The 18,206-nt window shown below is 40.6% G+C and overlaps 1 protein-coding gene across 2 annotated transcripts in view; it reads left to right on the top strand.

Moving 5' to 3' along the window:
* The window catches only part of LOC139539009 (contactin-associated protein-like 5), a 114,684-nt gene extending 112,809 nt beyond the window's left edge, over positions 1-1,875 (top strand). For both annotated transcript variants that reach the window (XM_071341661.1, XM_071341660.1), the window contains exon 24: positions 441-1,875. In XM_071341661.1, the coding sequence (XP_071197762.1) occupies positions 441-682 (242 nt within the window). In that variant the 3' untranslated portion in view covers positions 683-1,875. The remainder of the gene's footprint in view (positions 1-440) is intronic.
* The last annotated feature ends 16,331 nt before the right edge of the window (positions 1,876-18,206 follow it).

Raw genomic sequence — 18,206 nt, forward strand, 5'->3', positions numbered from 1 at the left:
TTCCAATTCTCATTGGTTACTGACATCCAGGGGAAGGCGGGTGCAGTTCATGTCGACCCATAGGATACATACAGAGCTTTAAACTGATCTGAGAACAGAGCCTCGTTTTCAGACCTTCGCAGTTCCTGTCATGGATTTCGCTGCAGAAAGAGTTCTGGTTCACCCACAGACATAATTCAAACGGTTTTAGAAACTAGAGATTGTTTTCTATCCAATAGTAATAATAATATGCATATTGTACGAGCAAGAATTGAGTATGAGGCAGTTTAATTTGGAGACGATATTTTCCAAAGTGGAAACAGCACCCCCTATATTGAGAAAAGGTTATTCTATAGTCCACTAAAGAACTTATTATATAGTCCACTAAGAACTTATTATATAATCCACGAAATAACTTATTCAATAGTCCAATAAAGATGGCTGCCCTTGCTCCCCCGCAGGTGTTGTGTCAGCAGTAGTCTTCATCACTCTGTGTGTAGTGGCGGTGATGACCCGTTTCCTGTACCAGCACCGGCAGGCCCGGAGAGACGCCAGCATCAAGGAGAAGGAGCACCGAACCAACCTGGAAACAGCCTACCGGAGAGAAGCAGCCTACCAGGCAGAACCAGCCTACCGGACAGAGTGCCACCTCCATGACAGTCATAGCTCCACCCTCAGGGACAACAGGGAGTACTACATCTGACCACCTGTGTCCCAGTCCCCTGGTCATCAGGGAAGGCCTCTCCTCTGAATGTGGATTGGGAGGTGGAGATGTCACTGCAGAATTCCGGACAAGAAAATAGCCAAGAGGCCGAGCCCAGAACCCTTCCCCAGGGATTCTGCTCGGGAATTTGCCCACTGTCTGATTATTACAAAACATGTATGTAGTGGACTACACGTTTAGCAGGTTTTTAGGGCTGTAGGTGTATCATGTGGTCAGTAAAACTGTCAGACAATATGGAGCGAATATGCAGGTGTGATTTCGGAGCAATCTTTCAACCGGCAGAGGAAAGGACCGACACAAGGAAGGAAAGGAACCATGAGAACATTGAATGTCACCTGTCACACCGTCTGAATGTGTAGTACAAACTCCTGAAGACATCATTCTTCTTGTGACCCCCAATATTCTTCAAGATTTTCCACATAGTTCTGTGGAACGTCCTAAATGACATCTGAAAGATGTAGGTCAAGCATGTAAGTGAACTGTGAACTCTGCCGTGTGACAATGACCGAACATTGAAATGAGAGAATGAAAGAATGGGACTTTACTGCCTTCTGTTAGAGTGCCTCTATATATTGTTTTAACCTCTTTTTTTCAAAACCCTTTACATCTTTGTTTTAATGAATTAGTGTTCATTTGTGTTTCCTTTATGTGCTAAGGGAATAGATCTGAACATGAACCACCTGTACCGTAATCATCCTCTGTTCAAGTCTATAACAAATGGATAGTGTAATTTGGTGTATTACACAATGCTGTAATTTATCTAAGTAATATTTCAAAGATGGATAACGCTCAAAGGTGAACATTTTGATGTAAAGTAGAAAGATTAGTATGTTCCGCCAATTAAAATCACTGATGTAAATGTTTCACAAAAAAATAACAAAATAAAGACGAAACATAACAGCCTGATAGGACCAGATCCTATCCTTTAGAGAAATGCCTGTGACTGGAATTTATCTTAATACATCTGCCATTCTAATCAATGTATGGTTGTGCTAAAGTTCAAGTCACAAAGGTGTGTCTGAAGAGAGGATCTCTAATAATCAGATTTTTCTGATTTATAACAATGTTTTACATTTATTTACCTTAACTTCTTTATGTTGTGTATAGTTGCAGTTGTACAGATATATTGTATAGATGTATATTTATTAATAAATTGAAGACTTTATTAATTATATGTTTTAATGTGGCTTATTCCCATCCTTGTAATAGTTCAGTTGACTGTGATGTCAATTAAAATTCTGAGCTTTGCAAGTCAATCTGATCTTCCCGAAATATAGTAACTTATATTTAAAATGTGTTGATTGTAAAATCAATGTCCAATTGCATGATTTAAAATGCCCTGTGTCTTCATCTAACCTCTCGTGATCCTTCAGGCAAATAGATACATACTCAATGTACATGCTCAATAGAGGTATGAAACAGTCAGTTGGAAATAGAACCATACAATGAGTCATCTTAAATGTCACTGTGGATGTAAAAGAATCCCTAGTTCAAACACCACTCTATCGCTGCACCAAACTTAAAAATACATCACTGTCTCTTCCGAAGAGCGGGGATAGAGTGCCGTTTGAAACCATAGAATACTCATCTGACTTTGGACTATTAGTTCGGCAGCGTCTGCCATTCTTTCAGCGTGGGGGAAGCACGCCTCTGTTTCATGCAGAGAGCCAGAGCAGTTTTTCCACTGTCGGGAGAAATGGCAATGCATGTTAATATACGATGAAGAAAAATATAAACGCAACATGTACAGTGTTGGTCCCACATTTCATGAACGTGGGACGCACAAAAAGCTTATTTCTCAAATTTTGTGCACAAATTTGTTTACATCCCTGATAGCAAGCATTTCTCCTTTGCCAATATCATCCATCCACCTGACAGGTGTGGCATATCAAGAAGATGATTAAACAGCTTGATCATTACACAGGTGCCTCTTGTACTGGTGACAATAAAAGGCTACTTTTAAAATGTGAAGTTTTGTCACACAACACTGTGTCAAGATGTCTCAAGTTTTCAGGGAGTATTCAATTGACATGCTGATAGCGAGAATGTCCACCAGAGCTGTTATCAGAGAATGTAATGTTCATTTCTCTACCATAATCTGCCTCCAATGTCGTTTTAGAGAATTTGGCAGTACGCCCAACCGGCCTCACAACCGCAGTCCACGTGTATGGCGTCGTGTGGGTGAGCGGCTTGTTGATATCAACGTTGTGAACAGAGTGACCCATGGTCGTGGTGGAGTTATGGTATGGGCAGGTGTAAGCAATTATTTTTTATTTTTTAAATGTACCTTTATTTAACTAGGCAAATTCAGTGGCACAGCTGTCTAAGGCACTGCATCTCAGTGCTAGAAGTGTTTTTAAAGGTAATTGTGACCAACAGATACATATCTGTATTCCCAGTAATGTGAAATACATAGATTAGGGCCTAATGAGTTTATTTCAATTGACTGATTTCCTTATTTGAACTGTAACTCAGTAAAATATTTGAAATTGTTGCATGTTGCATTTATATTTTTGTTCAGTATATGGTAATTGCATGCAAATAAAGGTTGATTCGCAACCACACCTGCAACAGAAGCACAATTAGGGCCTCGGATTTGCAGGTGGAGGACTTCTGTGAGGAGAGGAGCAGCTCTACTACTTTAAGGAGATATCTGAAACACAGTTTCCAAATGCTGACTACACCAGCCATGCACTTGCATCCACCTGATTTTGTCCATCCTCACCAGATAGAATGATGACACGCAGGTTAAAATATCAAAACCAACTGTGAACCAACTATATTAATTTGGGAGCAGGTCGAAACAGGCATGAAACAGCATGGACATTTAGCTCGCTAGCTATTGCTAGTTAGTTTGTCCTGGGAGATGGGTTGTTATTGAGGTGTTATTTTACCTGACACGCATACAGTATGGTCCTCTTTGTATCTGGTTCTTTGTATATGTGTTTCTCTACTCCAATGATTAATTCACAGATAAAAAGGGAAACCTAGTTAGTTATCTTTAATTATTCTCTCCTCGTTGGTCTTTCAAGTATCCACGTGGGTCTGTATCTTCCTGATATCCAATAGAGGACTTGCATCGCACAGAACGGCTCAAACTGAACCCAGTTATATAGAGGACTTGCAGCGCACAGAACGGCTCAAACTGAACCCAGTTATATAGAGGACTTGCAGCGCACAGAATGGCTCAAACTGAACCCAGTTATATAGAGGACTTGCAGAACAGCTCAAACTGAACCAAGTTATATTTTAGCTCCTAGCTACACAGATACTCATTCACACGCGAGCAGTGTGGGTGAAATGATTGAATATGTTTGTTTTTTTAAGAATGCAATGCTTTCCGGTGAGGTTTGCATGGGCTACACAGTATTCATCACAGAATAGGCTATCCAATTATTTCAGATATTGCAGAAAGGCTTTAATTAGACGTTTTGGGATTCCTTAGTAAAAGGGAGTTCTGAAACCGGAAGACATGTCACGTTAACCAAGACACATTAAACCAATAATATTCACTGTTTCAAACATCAACTTCAGCGCTGCACAGGTGCGTGAAGACGTCTTTTGTATTTTTAGTGAAATAAACGTTGTGGTTTCTTTAACGTTGAGGTTTCTTTAACGTTGAGGTTTCTTTAACGTTGTGGTTTCTTTAAGGTTGAGGTTTCTTTAACATTGTGGTTTTTGTATTGGTGTGGTTTCTTTAACTTTGAGGTTTCTTCAACGTTGGGGTTTCTTTAACGTTGAGGTTTCTTCAACGTTGAGGTTTCTTTAACGTTGTGGTTTCTTTAACATTGAGGTTTCTTTAACGTTGAGGTTTCTTTAACGTTGGGGTTTCTTTAACATTGAGGTATCTTTAACGTTGGGGTTTCTTTAACATTGAGGTTTCTTTAACGTTGAGGTTTCTTTAACATTGTGGTTTTTGTATTGGTGTGGTTTCTTTAACTTTGAGGTTTCTTCAACGTTGGGGTTTCTTTAACGTTGAGGTTTCTTCAACGTTGAGGTTTCTTTAACGTTGTGGTTTCTTTAACATTGAGGTTTCTTTAACGTTGAGGTTTCTTTAACGTTGGGGTTTCTTTAACATTGAGGTATCTTTAACGTTGGGGTTTCTTTAACATTGAGGTTTCTTTAACGTTGAGGTTTCTTTAACGTTGGGGTTTCTTTAACATTGAGGTTTCTTTAACGTTGAGGTTTCTTTAACGTTGAGGTTTCTGTAACGTTGTGGTTTTTGTAACGTTGAGGTTTCTTCAACGTTGAGGTTTCTTTAACACAAGAGGTCAGAGGATGATGATGCTCTGCATGAATCTAAAAATGAATCTGAAGAATAACTTGTAGTAGGGCATGACACCCATTTGTGTACACATAGGCAAAACCATACTTTCAGTTCGCATTTGTTAGACTGGGACAGCAGGTTAGATAAACTGGGACCAGTACATAGTATGCACATTTACATCACAATTTGGCACAGTGCATTATTTCTGACAGTTTAACATCAAAATGAAAAAAAACTCCTCTGTCGTTACGCTAATGAAGTGATGTGATTTTGATCACGTGGTTTCTCTGCAAGGGATTAGTAACAATAGTTTAGATTTTCTCTCGTCAGACCAAGGTCAGACCAAGAAATAAATGCGTCAGGATTACGCTGTTCCAGTTTATATGATGTCCCACTCTTTCTAAATTCCCCCTTTATGTCAAGCCAAAGCTCTCAACCGTGTCAGCCCGCTCTTAATTTCTATTCAGTTCCACACGCCATAAATTCAGTGTCAGAACTGTGCATAAGTTAATCGAGATGAAAGTTGGGCTGTGTTGGGATAATAAATTGAGAGCTCTGTCATTCATTCAATGATTGATTAGTTCAAGAGAGATCTCAAGATGCGTTAGTGCTGAACATGGTCCTTTAGGGCTTTATTCAATCAGATCCTCTTTAGCCGACGTCCACATAGCGGTCGTTTTGGCAGTTGTTTTGGCAGTGTTGGAGGTGAAACTAAATTAGAGATGTCAAGTCCACAAGCGGCTCAATTTCAGCGTAATTATTTCTATATAACACACTTTCTCACTCTGGACTTCTAACGCAAGTGGAACTGGTGTGGTTTCTTGACAAGTGATCGCAAGAACAGCTGCTCAGCGATTTTTAACGGATCCACTGCAGTTACACCTCCGACACTGCCAAAAACAAATCCACTATGTGGCTGTCCGCTATCCCCTGTTAACGCTTGATCTAATTAACATTTGCACGCAAAGCAGCAACTTTAATGTCTCCCAGAATGGACAAACCAAGTATAAATAACATGCTGGTGTGTGTATAGTTCCCTTTGGGGGGAGTGTATACACCCCCCAAAATGCTGACTTCTTAACATTGGCATGTAAGAGACATAAAGCTAATAAGAGGCGGTATGGATGTCAAATTTTAGGGCAGCGTAGAAGCATTCAGAAACACGGGGACCAGTGACGGACGGGTGAGGATACTCACTCTACCCAATCAGTAATGATGCACCAATTACCTGTAAATACCTAACAGGTTCTAATTACCTGTAAAAACCTAACAGGTAACAATCTTATTGGTCACATACACATGTTTATCAGATGTTATTGCGGGTGTAGCGAAATGCTTGTGTTTCGAGCTCCAAAGGTGTAGTAATATGTAACAATACACACAAATCTAAAAGTAAAAGAATGGAATTTAAAAATATATAAGTTATTTCCGGCTGTATGTAATAAAACAAAACAAATCCTGGGCTAATAATGTAAGAAATAACACCAAAAAATATAAATACTGCAAAGTCTGCTAGAAGCAGAGCTGCCCTATCTGTCGGCACCATCTTGCCATCTTCATGTGACTGGCGTAGATTGCCAGTCACATGAAAAAACACACTGCTTTGTGTTTTGATCAGCGAACAGATGACCAGAGGATCAGGTCTAATGAGGTTTAGTTTTCTGATGATGGAAATACTTCCTTAAAAAAAATGCTATGCTGCCCTTTTACGTCTACTCCTCTTCCACATGGATACAGTAGAAAGAGCCCAATATAACAATAATCTTGTTTCACATAAGATAATATTATAAGGTAAATGCAATGGACAGTCTGAAATAGAATTGTACAGCATAGCCCAGTGTTTCACGACCCTGGTCCTTGAAAGACCCCTAACAGTACACATTTTTATTGTAACCATGAAAAAGCACACAGGATTCAACTTGTCAACTAATTATCAAGCCCTCAATGAGTATGGGCGTAGGCCTGACAACTTTCTCAATGATAGCCAGGCATTATGCACAGTGATGTGATGTGTACTTACGAACAACTAACAGTCAGTCCAATTTCGTCAAAATATCTTAACAAACAAAAACACATGCCATTCCTGATAATGGCAAGATGGCGCCGACAGAGATGGTCGCCTTGCTTCGAGTCCTTAGGAAACTATGCAGTATTTAGTTTTTTTATGTATTATTTCTTACATTGTTAGGCCAGAAAATCTTAAGTGTTATTACATACATCCGGGAAGAACTATTGGATATAAGAGCGACATCAACTTACCAACATTATGACCAGGAATACGACTTTCCCGAAGCGGGTCCTTTGTTCGGACCACCACCCAGGACAACGGATCTAATCCCACAGGTCGACCCAAAACAAAGTCTCCGCAGAAGAGGTAGACGGAGCGGCCTCCTGGTCAGGCTTCAAAGGCGTGCACATGAAATTAGGGCAAGGGTTGCCTTCCTGAGAGACATCAGAGATTGTAACATTCTTTGTTTCACGGAAACATGGCTCTCTCGGAACATTGTTGTCAAAGTCGGTACAGCCACCGGGTTTCTTCATGCATCGCGCCGACAGAAATAAACATCTCTCTGGGAAGAAACAGGAAACTCAAGTCCTTCTGTTCACCTCACCTAGAATTCCTTACAATCAAATGCCAACCATATTATCTCCCAAGAGAATTCTCGTCAGTGATCATCACAGCTGTGTATATACACCCTCAAGGAACTTCACTGGACTCTATGTTAACTGAAAACCATATGTCCTGAGGCTGCATTTATTGTAGCTGGGGATTGTAACAAATCAAATTTGAGAACAAGGCTACCGAAATTCTATAAGCATATTAATTGCAGCACTCGCGCGTGCAATACACTGGACCACTGCTACTCTAACTTCGCAATGAATACAAGGCCCTCCCTCACCCTTCCTTCGGCAAATCCGACCACGATTCCATCTTACTCCTACCGTCCTACAGGCAGAAAGTCAAACAGGATGTACCTGTGACTAGAACCATTCAACACTGGTCTGACCAATCAGAATCCATGCTTCAAGATTGTTTTGATCACGCAGTTTGGGAAATGTTCCGGGCAGCCTCAGAGAATAGCGTTGATCTATACGCTGACTTGGTGAGTGAGTTGTACTCACTGTGACTATTAAAACCTACTCTAACCACAAACCATGGATGGATGGAGTTATTCACGCAAAACTGAAATTGTGAACCATCGCATTTAACCATGGAAAGAGGACTGGGAATATGGCTGAATATAAACAGTGTAATTATTCTCTCCGCAAGGCAATCAAACAAGCGAAATGTCAGTATAGAGACAAAGTGGAGTCGCAATTCAACTGCTCAGACACAAGACGTATGTGGCAGGGTCTGCAGGCAATTACGGACTACAAAAAGAAAACCAGCAACGTCACGGACACAACGTATTGCTTCCAGACAAACTAAACACCTTCTTTGCCCGCTTTGAGGATAATACAGTGCCGCTAACAAGGACTGCACCCCCCTCCTTCTCCGTGGCCAACCTGAGTAAGACATTTAAACGTGTTAACCCTCGCAAGGCTGCTGGCCCAGACGGCATCCCTAGCTGCGTCCTCAGAGCATGCGCAGACCAGCTGGCTGGTATGTTTACCGACATATTAAATCACTCCCTATCCCAGTCTGCTGTCCCCACATGCTTCAAGATGGCCACCATTGTCCCTGTACCCAAGAAGGCAAAGGTAACTGAACTAAATGACTATAGACCTGTAGCACTCACTTCTGTCATCATGAAGTGCTTTGAGAGACTAGTCAAGGATCATATCACCTCCACCTTCCCGGCCACCCTAGATCCACTTCAGTTTGCATACCGCCCCAACAGGTCCACAGACGATGCAATCGCCATCACACTGCACACTGCCCTATCCCATCTGGACAAGAGGAATACCTATGTAAGAATGCTGTTCATTGACTACAGCTCATCATTCAACACCATAGTACCATACAAGCTCATCATTAAGCTGGAGAACCTGGGTCTCAACCCCACCCTGTGCAATTGGGTCCTGGACTTTCTGACGGGCCGTCCCCAGGTGGTGAAGGTAGGAAACAACATCTCCACAAGGTTGTGTGCTCAGCCCCCTCCTGTACTCCCTGTTCACCCATGACTGCGTGGCCATGCACGCCTCCAACTCAATCATCAAGTTTGCAGACGACACAACAGTAGTAGGCTTGATTACCAACAACAACGAGACAGCCTACAGGGAGGAGGTGAGGGCACCCGGCAGACAGTGTGGTGAAGAAGGTGCAACAGCACCTCTTCAACCTCAGGAGGCTGAAGAAATGTGGCTTGTCACCTAAAAACCTGACAAGCTTTTACATGTGCACAATTTAGAGCATCCTTTCTGGCTGTATCACCGCCTGGTACGGCAACTACACCGCCCTCAACCCCAAGGCTCTCCAGAGGGTGGTGAGGTCTGCACAATGCATCACCGGGGGGAAACTACCTGCCCTCCAGGACACCTACAGCACCCGATGTCACAGGAAGGCCAAAAAGATCATCAAGGACAACAACCACCCGAACCACTGCCTTTTCACCCCGCTACCATCCAGAAGGCGAGGTCAGTACAGGTGTATCAAAGCTGGGACTGAGTGTCAGGCGGTGGGTGTAGCTGGTGCATGAAGTCAGGCGCAGGAGAGCAGAGATAAGTGAACAACGCACTTTAATAAAGGCAAAAGCACAAAGTAACAAACCCAATGTGCAAACAAAATAACGGTTGCCACTAATCACGGGTAAAACAGCACCCGGGAATAAACCAGCCGGAAACGTACCAACCTAACAATAAACAATCACAAAGACACGGGGGAAACAGAGGGCTAAATACACAACACATGATGAGAGAAATTAAACCAGGTGTGTGGGAAAACAAGTCAACACAAATGGAAAATGAAAAATGGATCAGCGATGGCTAGAAGACCGGCGACGTCGACCGCCGAACACCGCCCGAACAAGGAGAAGCATCGACTTCGATAGAAGTCGTGACACCGAGAGACTGAAAAACAGCTTTTTTCTCAATGCCATCAGACTGCTAAACTGCAATCACTAACTCAGAGAGGATGCTGCCTACATAGAAACTCACTAGTCACTTTAATAATGTTGACATATCTTACATTACTCATCTGATATCTATATACTGTGTCTTATACCATCTATTGCATCTTGCCTATGCTGCTCGGCCATCACTCATCCATATATTTATACAGTATGTACATATTCTTATTCCATACCTTTAGATTTGTGTTTTAGGTAGTTGTTGGGGAATTGTTAGATTATTTGTTAGATATTACTGCCCTGTTGGAGCTAGAAGCACAAGGATTTCGCTACACTTGCATTAACATCTGCTAACCATGTGTATGTGACCAATAACATATGATTTGATTTGATTTGAATGACAGGAAAGACTTCCACAACTAAAATGTTGTGCTGCCCTTTATGCACCAACTCCTCTACAAGTTAACAACGAAAGACGTCATGTAGCCCAATGATGACATGTACAGAGAATAGTACAGTAACTAGCTAGCATGTACAGAGAATAGTACAGTAACTAGCTAGCATGTACAGGATTCACAAATCAACAGATAAAAAGTTCATAAATGACTGGAATGCATACATATCACAATTTAATGGTGGGAGGCCATTATAATAAACAGTCAGTGACCATATCAACTCATTATACTGTAAGTGTAACACATAGGATTGATTATGATTTCATGGAACAATTTTACAGTAATTTTTCTCTTCCACATGGATGCAGTAGACAGGGAAGGGGTAAGGGGTCAGGATGTTGATGAGGGGAAATACAGAAGGAGAAGGAAATGTGCAACATTAAAAAGGACACTTACAACAACAAAGGGAATGTACAGCAATATCGGGCATGGAACTATTCACATTGTGTGTAATTATACAACATGAAATTCAACAGTTGTTACAGTGGACAATCTTTTAGGGAGAATAAGCATATTAGCAAAAGTCTGTGAATTTGTAAGTCTTAGGTCAAAACATGGACAGCCATTTTGAAAGAAAGGCTGAACACAAAAACTATAATTTTGAAAAGATTGTCATTTCCATTCTTACTTTAGAAAGGAAAAACAACCGATATCTATGTTACAAAGTCTGAAATAGACTATCAAATCTTAAAGATTTCTTGATCAAGCTCAGTGATCTGGCTCAGTTCATCCTCTTCCAACATCACTGCAGAATTAGGCACCAACATACATACATGGATGTTTCTATCTGGAGAAAGCTGGCATCGCGATGTATGCCATTTTCTTAATCATCTCTTTTGGGACTATTGTCTTGGAGCAGCTTCTACATCTACCTGAGAAGGTACATCAAATTGTATTTGTCACATCCGCCGTGAAATGCTTAATTACAAGCCCTTAACCAACAATGCAGTTTTAAGAAAATAGAGTTAAGAAAATATTTACTAAATATACTAAAGTAAAACTTTAAATAAAAAGTAACAAAATAAAATAACAATAATGAGGCTATATACAGGGGGTACCGGTACTGAGTCAATGTGGGGGGGTACAGGTTAGTCGAGGTAATTTGTAAATGTAGGTAGGGGTAAGGTGACTATGCATAGATAATAAACAGTGAGTAGCAGCAGTGTAAAAACAAAAAGGGAGGGGGGGGGGGGGGGGGGGGGTGTTGTCAATGCAAAATGTCCAGGTGTCCAGTTGATTATTTGTTCAACAGTCTTATGACATGGGGGTAGAATCTGTTAAGGAGCCTTTAGGACCTAGACTTGAATGTTCCGGTACCGCTTGCCGTGTGGTAGCAGAGAGAACAGTATATGACCAGGGTGATTTTTGGGGGCCTTCTTCTGACACAGTGCTACAGAGCCAGATGAGGGTAACAGGTTTAGTCCAGACTGCTCTTTATGGACAATCAGGGTGATGTTTGTTGATGTACAGTATTAGGACTTTGATTCTCGTCGTTTTATTTCGGTCACATTTTCCTCTGTGTTTGGCCTATGCAGCTCTGTGTGTTCCTGGGGTTCTCTCGATATGTCTTCAAACAGAGGGTTGTGTCTCTCTTAGAGGGAGTTTTCAAGCTATGTAATAAGAGGGTTATACTGTAATGCCATGAACTGTTCACTGTATTCAACATTTATTTTATTTTAGTAAGACATCCTTGGTCGGACCATAATTTGAATGTGGTGTGCTAGATAGCTAATACTAATGCTAGGCTAATTGTTTATAGCTTATTGGCTAATTATATTTCAGTAGCTGCATGCCCTCTCTTTAGCAAGCTATGTAGGCCTCCAGACAAATAGATGCAAAACACCCCCCACTTTACATGCTCAATGGAAGTACGATACGGTCAGTTTAAAATAAGTAAACTAGGTCACTAGCCACCTAAAAAACATGCCTCTGTTGACACTGTATGTAAAATAATCTCATCATCAAGACCTTGGGATGGTAAACTGAGAGAGCCATTATTCATTCCATGATTGAGTTATTCAAGAGAGATCTCCAGAAAGCAGATGTTTGAAGATGGATGACCATGTCTTCGCAGCAATAAGTGGACCCATTTCTTTTTCTGCTATAGTACTGAACATTGTCTTCTCTTTTTGTCTCCTATGTCCTCCAAGTGTGCAGGGGGTGAACCTTCAGCAGCCTCTAAAAGTCCTCCTGGTTTCTATGGTGATGTTTAGTTTTTTACACCAAACAACGATAATGTTCTTTGTTTGTCAAGTTGCAATCGCTCCTTTTGTCTATGGACTTTATTTGACCCTGAAGCAATTATTCTACTTCACCAATGTGGTCAACCTGTCTTCAGTGACCTGGCTCAGCATCCTCTACTACGTCAACATTGTGCCTAACAACGGACAACTTTTCATCTGGATAAAGAGACACATCAAGAATGTGGTGTACTTTGGTCTGGTTGCAGACCGGGGTATTGTTCTAACTGCAGGGGTATTGGACTATGTGTCTACACTCAGGCCAGAAGAACAACCCTTGAATTCATCGTCCTCTTTCAACGTCACTGCAGAATTAAGCAGTGATAGGGATGTATTTTTCTATCTGGGGAAAATATGCACTGTAATATATTCATTTCATCTCCTCATCTCTTTTGGGACTATGATTCTGTCTTGGAGCAGCACCTACATCTACCTGCGAAGGCACATGAAGAGGATGGAGGAGAGTAGCAGCTCTTTCTCCCAGCCCCAGCTTCAGAGCCAGATGAGGGTCACAGTAACAGGTTTAGTCCAGGCAGCGCTGTTTTTCCCCTACTGTCTGTTAATAATTACTCTGGTAGTTACGCACAGTCTGCCAGGTTATAATAACTTTGATCCCAATGATAACATCCAGACTACAGTTTCCTCACTGTTTGGCCTGTGCAGCTCTGTGTGCCTGGGATTCTCTCAATCTGTCTTCAGACAGAGGGTGGTATCTCTTTTAGAGGGAGTTTTCAAGCAATGTAATAATCTTAATGTGTAAATGTTTTGTGTTCTATTTTAAGAATAGAATTTCCATTACTCTAAAGGGCTGTTTCCCAGACACCGTTTAAGTCTACTAGTAGATGAAAAAGCATGTTCAATGGAGATTCTACAGGACTATGTCTTATCAGTGTCCGGGAAATTGGCACTAAATAGTACATGAATGAACTTTCTTGGTAATTAATTGTGGTGATGGGTGCAAGTCACAGACGATTGTTTGTATTAGCATTAGAACTAGCCCAGACAAAAAAGGTATGTTTATTTTACAGAAGGCACATCTGGTAATTTGTTTTTATTGTAGTAAACTATGCAAAACTTCAGGTTGAGTTGAAGTGTAACAACATGCCTCATGAATTTCATTTGATGTCAGGATTTACATATTAGAGTTTGTCTTTGGTAAATTAGTATGTAAATACTGTAAGTTAGGACTAAATTCCACCAGGTTTCAGTCATAAAGTTTGAATTTTTGAGAGACAAAGTGAGACAAAGAGAATGGGTCTTCTGGTGAACGTTTTCTATCTCCTCTTTATGCTGGCAGCTGGGAAGGACGCAGAGAGAACTTTGCGTCAGCCCGTGAAACTCCTATTTTTCTTAGAAGTGGGATGCAGTTTGGTGCTTTGAATGTCTGAGCTTGTGATACTCTTTGTGGCGCGGTACTACAACATTCTGGAATATTTGGTGAGGTTGGTCATGTTGGCTTGCATGTCCTCGTGCGTATGGTGTCTTCTACCAGCGTCTTCTACCACACCAAGATCGTCCCAAACCAGCGACCGCTCTCCGTCTGGGTGAGGAGGAACATCAATGCAGCTGTCTACAGTGGCCTTATTGTTGACACACTCTACCTTAGTACAAAATGTTTAATTGTTGTAGGTTATGAGTATGTCAAATCCACCCATGTAACATTGTTTTAGAACTAACAGTTTTAAAGTACCTTCAGTTTTACCAAGATTGTGTTAGTCAAATGATTGGCGAATGGAATTAGGTGGATTGCCTGTAAATGTAGAATTGTGTGAAATATTTAAAATATGCTTTCCATTAGGTTTGTTTTGTTTCAGGGTTTAAGTAAGTATTATATGCATTCTATTACAGATTTCAAAAATAAGAAACACACTTCTCGTTATATACTCTGATAACATTTCTGTCTGAAGGCAATTTTTGGTATTTAAAACTTGTCTGTCTTAGTAACAATATTATATGGATTGCATTGGTAGGATGTGTTATGTGGTGTAGGCTATACATCACAATAAGACTAAATCAATTGCACAACTGGGCGCTCTTTAGAAAATTAAATCCTGAAGGCTGACATGCCTATTTCTACATCTGTTATACCACCAACTGTTGCTGTACAAATACACAGTTTATAGGTTTATATAAATTGAACTTTTTTTCACGCACACGCATACACACACACGCGGATATTCTGATTAATTAGCTATGGTTCAAATAGCAGCTCCCATTAACTTTAGCAAAGTTTGCATGGAGTTGCTTAACACATATCTATTTCACATATGGGGTGGCAGGTAGCCTAGTGGTTAGAGTGTTGGGCCAGTAACCAAAAGATTGCTGGATCGAATCCCCAAGCTGACAAGGTAAAGATCTGTCGTTCTTCCCCTGAACAAGGCAGTTAACCCACTGTTCCCCGTAGGTCGTCATTGTAAATAAGAATTCTTAAATTACTTGCCTAGTTAAACTCCTGTTCTGAACATTTTAGTTTTACTATGCAATCTGATACACGTCAAATCAGTTTTCTTGATCTTCTGATCTTGTGTGAAAATAATGTTCTATACACTGATCTTTACAGGAAACCTACTGATCGTAACAGTTTGTTGAGGGCTGACAGTTGTCACCCACTTCCCTTGAAAAATAGTTTGCCATACAGCCAATTCTGTCGATTCAAAAGAATTTGCAAAAAACAATCAGATTTCGACAGAAATATGGCTGAGACGCAAAGAAAGTTCAAGGAGAGGGGGTACAAAAATGATCAGATTAATATTGCCATTGAGAAAATTCAAAACAAAACGAGACATGACCTTTTTCAAGGGCAGTCTCGCAAAAAGACACATTCTTGCATTCTAACTACCCACTATTCAAAGCGCTCTGAACAAATTAAGGGAATCGTTCACAAACATTGGCACATTCTAAAATCCGATGATAGTCTCGGTAATGTGTTTTCGGACCTTCCCTTGGTCGTATTCTCGCGGGGCAGAAATCTCAGAGACCAATTGGTACACTCTGATTTACCACCCCAAGATATTCCTGAACAACGTCTATTTGCGCCTCTACTGGATGGAAATTACAAGTGTAATGGCTGTGCTCAATGCAATGGCACTTATAAATGCAGATCCTTCAAACACCCACAAACAGGGAAATCAATCCCAATCAAAGGTGTTATTACGTGCTCCACTAAGGCAGTTATTTATCTTATAACTTGTCCTTGTGGTAAAAATTATGTGGGTAAAACAAAGCACGAATTAAAGCGTATCTCAGAGCATCGTAGCACCATTAGGTGCAAAAACTTGACTTACCCAGTTGCGGCACACTTTTTGGAGGCAGGCCACTCGATTTCGTCTTTGCGTTATATTGGCATCGAACATGTCACCCTCCCTAGGAGAGGGGGTGACCTTGATAATTTATTGTTAAAACGAGAGGCTGCTTGGATCTTTAACTTAAAGACCCTTGCTCCCTTCGGTCTCAACGTAGACTTTGATCTGAAGCCATTCTTGTGATTATTGTGACTTTGCCATTGTAATTGTTTGTAAGCTTGTGTAGTCTAAAATTAATCTATGATCGTATGCTATCCATTTGTTTTTTGTATGCCATTTTAATATTTGAGAATTAACCAATGATATTAGGCCACTCTTGGCCATGATTATAGACACCTGTGTGTCTTTTGACACTATATAAACGAGTCATCCCACAGTGTTTGTGATTACACCCTGATGAAGACAGCTTGGCTGTCGAAACGTTGGATATTACATTTTTTGCATCTGAGCTCCTAGAGTGTGCGGCTCTCCTTTATTTTCAAAATCTAAATTGCACCTGGGCTGGAATAATACATTATGGCCTTTCTCTTGCATTTCAAAAAACAGAACAAAAAATGTTATTTTTTTCTTGTATTTTCTTTTACCAGATATATAGTGTTGTATTCTCCTACATTCATTTCACATTTCCACAAACCTCAAAGTGTTTCCTTTCAAATGGAATCAACAATATGCATATCCTTGCTTCAGGGCCTGAGCTACAGGCAATTAGATTGGGGTCATTTTAGGTGAAAATTGGAAAAAAGTTTGATCCTTAAGAGGTTTTAAATAAAGGTTCAATTAAAATAATATGTATAAGGTTGACGTAGTCTAATATATATACCCATTATATATGTAATTTAATTACGTTTTGAGTTCTGACAGAAATGCTGTGTGGTTTCACTGTTACCGTTGATGTCACATTAACATATCAAGGACATGTTTGAGTCTGCACTTAAAGAAATGGAAAGTTTTACATTATACGTTAGCACACACCACAATTATTTAAATAATAGATTTAACGTTTTCTAACACAATTAAACAAAGTCCGGAAATTACACTGTAGGAAAAGTGTTGAGACCATCACATATATTCAAACCGCAGCCTCTAAATTGAAAAATGTAGCACTTTCTGAAAGGGATTGGAAAAGCACTCCACACACTGTGGTAGCAACATAACATGAGAAAGACTTATTTGAGATAAGAAATATAAAATATCTCCTCATGGAAAGCAGCAGAAGAGTCTCAGACAGAAATAACAGATTCTAATGTATGCCGTAAAGTGTAGCACAATCACAATGATTTTATCTGATTGGTGCCTGTACACATATAGTATGTAACATATAGTATGTAAGAATCAGAGAAAAAAAATATATAAAAATACACATTATGGAACCGTGGGGACTGTGAAGAACAAACACACAAGTACACATGGATTTGGTATTGTAGATATGTGATAGACTAGTGGCCTGAGGGCACACACTTAATGAATTGTGAAAAGTGTTATGTCATGCAATATTTTAAATGGTATATAAGAACAAATTATTTTTTACAATGACGGCCTACACCGGCCAAACCCGGACGACACTGGGCCAATTGTGCGCCGCCCTATGGGACTCCCAATCACATCCGGTTGTGATACAGCCTGGAATCGAACCAGGGTGTCTGTAGTGACGCCTCAATCACTGAGATGCAGTGTCTTCGACCCCTGCACCACTCAGGATCCCATATAATGACTCTTAACTACAAATATTCTGTCGTTAATTTACAATTCATGTAACTAATATATTCAGCGTTGTAGATGGGTGAGCAACATGCAATTAAATACCTTTTCAGGTGTTAATGAGTTTCTATCTGACAAGCATGTACACACACTGTGGAATGCACGCACGCTGTGGAATGCACGCAGGCAGGCAGGCAGGCAGGCAGGCAGGCAGGCAGGCAGGCACAAACAAACACACACCCACACACACATGGTGTGACAACATTGTGTGCGTGCGTGCGTGCATCCGTGTGTAATCCTCTGAGATAGCCAATCAGAGGTCTGTCGGGGCCTGTCTGTCCATGGGAATGTAGCACTTGTTGTTTTCAGTCATTGCAATAAACAAGCATCCATCTAATGCATGTGGAGACTGCACTAATGCTACAGATGAGGCAAAATTATGCAGCCAAAAACCTGAACGTTGGTTGGATAATCAAGTGTATTGGTATATTGACATAAACACCAGTTTGCTAGCAGCAGAGTGATACATACT

Source organism: Salvelinus alpinus, chromosome 14 (assembly GCF_045679555.1).
Source record: "Salvelinus alpinus chromosome 14, SLU_Salpinus.1, whole genome shotgun sequence".
NCBI lineage: Eukaryota > Metazoa > Chordata > Actinopteri > Salmoniformes > Salmonidae > Salvelinus > Salvelinus alpinus.